The sequence below is a fragment of the Grus americana genome, chromosome 14, assembly GCF_028858705.1.
Source record: "Grus americana isolate bGruAme1 chromosome 14, bGruAme1.mat, whole genome shotgun sequence".
In the NCBI taxonomy this organism is placed as follows: domain Eukaryota; kingdom Metazoa; phylum Chordata; class Aves; order Gruiformes; family Gruidae; genus Grus; species Grus americana.
In genome coordinates, this window is record NC_072865.1 from 20,817,365 (window position 1) to 20,821,035 (window position 3,671).

General features: G+C 67.7%; 1 protein-coding gene across 1 annotated transcript; it reads right to left on the bottom strand.

The window, feature by feature from the left end:
* Positions 1–3,415, bottom strand: LOC129213001 (protocadherin alpha-3-like). The gene is given in 4 exon segments (XM_054842273.1): positions 1–12; positions 658–825; positions 828–925; positions 928–3,415. Coding segments are annotated over 4 exon segments (2,760 nt in total). The 5' UTR covers positions 3,410–3,415.
* Between the last annotated feature and the right edge of the window lie 256 nt (positions 3,416–3,671).

The window sequence follows — 3,671 nt, forward strand, 5'->3', positions numbered from 1 at the left end:
TCAATCCACAACCTGGGAGACAGGGGGAGCATGAAAAGAAGACGACATTTCCTGTTTCTAACACATGCCTTGGCTTGCACTCCTCTGCCCTAACACCATTCCAACAAGTACAACGTACATGGAAAAAGACCATAGGAAAAGTCCACACTGACTTCCCTACTTTCATAATAACCCTGTCAAGCGAGTGAAGCTCGGGAAATTATGCCAGGGTGTAAAGTCCTGGGTATCAGCTTGAATCACATCTCTTGCAGAGAAGAATCAAAGAAGAGGAGGACAGACTTCTCAACAGGAAACCACGTCTGATACACACACCAGCCACAGCCAGTAAAGATAGTAAGCAACAATTTTTTTTTTTTTTAAAAAAACTTCTCAAGGCCAGGTCAGACGGGGCTTTCAGCAAACTGCTCAAGTGATCGCCCACGGCAGGGGAGGTGGAACTGGATGAGCTTGAAGGTCCTTTCCACCCAAACCATCTATGATTCTATGAGAAATACTGTTTGGGGGACTGTCACCACCACGGCCTGCCTCTCTTCTACTCCTCCTGCAAGCTCGGGTACAACTGCTACATGCCAGCAAGCAACAGCCTCTCGAAAGCTAATGTCGTGGCACCTCGCATCGACATCGGCAGCGATTTAATTGCACCGCAGAACAACTCACAGCCAGAGCAGCAAACCTCCGCTGCGGACGGTAACTGCTGCTGGCTGCGGCAATACCTTTCGTGCTTTTTTCACCAAAGCAAGAGCAGGGCGGCCCCGGCAAGGACGCGAAGGCAGATGCAAAGGCGCCATTCAGATCCTTAAGCACCCGCCAAGCACCCACCGCCCGCACGCCCACGGGGGCCGAGCCCGGCTCCCACCACCGCCTGCCCAGGGCGCGGCCGAGAAGGGGGCGTCGGGCGAGGAAGGGCCGAGGAAAGGACGAGGAAGGGAGGGCCACTGACCGTGTCCAGCAGAGCGGGCGGCTCCGGCTGCGTCTCCTTCGCCGCGGGGCCGGGCGGCGGCGGCGGGAAGTTGGGGCTGAAAACCATCAGGTCGCTCTTGCCCGCGCCGTCCGCCACGCACAGGCTCCGGCTCTGGCGCTGCGAGTACGACCAGCTCCCCACTTCGCTGGCGCACACCAGCGTCGCCGGCCCGGGCCCCGACAGCACGGCCGCCCGCGGCGCCCACCGCGACGCCCCGTACAGCACCACCGCCAGCAGGAACAGGCTCGACACCGCGCAGATGGCCACCACCAGCCACACGTTCGTCGCCGACGCCGACGACGCGCCGCCCTCCGCCGGCCGCAGCCCCGCCCCCGACAACGACGACGACGACGACGACGACGACGAGCCCGCGGCCGCCAGCGCCGCCTCGGCGCCCTCCACCAGCGACACGCTCAGCGTGGCCGTGGCCGAGCGCGCCGGCTCCCCGTGGTCCCGCACCACGATCACCAGCCGCTGCCGCGGGCCGTCCGCCTCCTCCAGCGCCCGCGCCGTGCTCACCTCGCCGCTGTACAGCCCCACGCGGAACGGGCCCTTCCCCCGCGGCTCCCACAGCTCGTAGCGCAGCCACGCGTTGTAGCCCGAGTCCGCGTCCACCGCGCGGATCTTCGCCACCACCTGCCCCGCCGGCGCCCCCCACGCCGCCCACGCCCACAGCGCCCCCGAGACCGGCCCCGACGCCGCCGAGACCGGCGCCCCCACGCCCGGACCGCCGCCCGCAAGCGGCAGCAGCGCCGGCGCGTTGTCGTTCTCGTCCACCACGAAGAGCTGCACCGTGGCGTTGCCGCACAGCGGCGGCTCCCCCGCGTCCACCGCCCGCACCTCGAACTGCAGCACCTGCAGCTCCTCGTAGTCCAACGGCTGCAGCGCCCACAGCCGCCCGCTCTCCGCGTCCACCGACACGTAGCTCGACGCCGGCCGCCGCGCCACGCCCGACGACGCGCCCCCGACGACGCCCTCCGCCACCGAGTAGCTCACGCGACCGTTGCCCGCCTCGTCCGGGTCCCGCGCCCACAGCCGCGCCAGCTCCGCGCCCGCCGCGTTGTTCTCCCGCGCCAGCACCGTGTACACGGCCTGCGCGAACGACGGCGCGTTGTCGTTCACGTCCGACACCGGCACACGCACCCCGCGGCTGGCGCGCAGCGGCGGCGACCCGCCGTCCTCCGCCCGCACCTCCACCTCGTACTCCGACACCCGCTCCCGGTCCAGCGCCTCCCGCAGCACCAGCGAGTACGAGCCCGCGAACGTCGCCACCAGCCCGAACGGCGACGCCGGCCACACCGCGCAGCGCACCCGCCCGTTCGCCCCCGAGTCCCGGTCCGACACGCTCAGCAGCGCCACCACCGTCCCCGCCGCCGCGTCCTCCGGCACCGGCACCGACAGCGACGTCACCCACACCTCCGGCGCGTTGTCGTTCACGTCCAGCACCTCCAGCTCCACGCTGCAGTGACCCGACAAAGGGGGCGTCCCTTTGTCTCTCGCTCCGATTTGTAACTCGTGTAAACGAACGTCTTCAAAGTCCAGGGCGCCCCTCAGTCTGATCTCGCCCGTCTTGGGATCAATGGCGAACAGATCTCTGTTACCAGCAGGAACCGAACTGATGATGCTGTAAGAAAACTCCTTATTAAGACCCTCGTCCGGGTCCGTGGCGTTCACCCGCACCACCAGCGTCCCCTCTGCAGCGCTCTCCAGCAGCTGCACTTTATACACCGACTGGTTGAACTGGGGCGCGTTGTCGTTCGCATCCAGCACCGAGATCACCAGCTCCACCGTGCCCGTCAGCGCCGGACGGCCCCCGTCACTCGCCGTCACCACCAAACGGTGCACAGCCATCGTCTCGCGGTCCAGAGCTTTCGTGAGCACCAAAAACAGAGATTTTAGATTTTCATCAGAAGATTTAACATCGAGCGTAAAATGCTCGCTCGGGCTGAGTGTATAGGAGAGCTGCGCGTTGGCTCCGATATCCGCATCCGACGCGCCCTCCAGCGGGAACCGAGACCCCGGCAGCGTGGTGAATTCCGCGATGCTGAGGTTTTTGCGTGCGGCGGGGAAGAGCGGGGCGTTGTCGTTGATGTCCGTGACCTCCAGCTCCACGTGGAAGACGCGCAGCGGCCGCTCCACCAGCACCTCCAGGCGCAGGGCGCACGGCGCGCTCTTCCCGCACAGCTCCTCCCGGTCCAGCCGCGAGCTCACCACCAGCGCCCCGCTCGCCCCGCTCACCTCCACGCTCGCCCGACGGCCCTGCGCCACCAGACGCAGCCGACGCGCCTCCGGCTCGCCCGCCTCCAGGCCCAGGTCCTGCGCCAGCCGCCCCACCACCGTCCCGGCCTTGGCTTCCTCCGGCACCGAGTACCGCACCTGACCGCCGCCCAGCGCCCAGGCCGCCTGCAGCACCAGCACCCGCAACACGGGCCCCCAACACACGCCCATCGCCGCCGCCGCCGACACCCGCCCGGGCCCCGCACGGCTCCCCGCCGCCGCACGCACGCACCCGCTCAACTGACCGCCCCGCCCCGCGCCGCGCCGCCCCCCCCGCGCTCACAGCCGGGCTCTCCGCCGCACCGGGGCGGAGCCGCGGAGACGCTCACCGCCGTTTCTGAGCCTGCAGCGACACCGTGTGCTGCTCCGCCGGCTCACACGCTCCCCACCGTCCACCGCGCCTCCGCACCCGTCCTGCTCGTCTCCTCTCCCG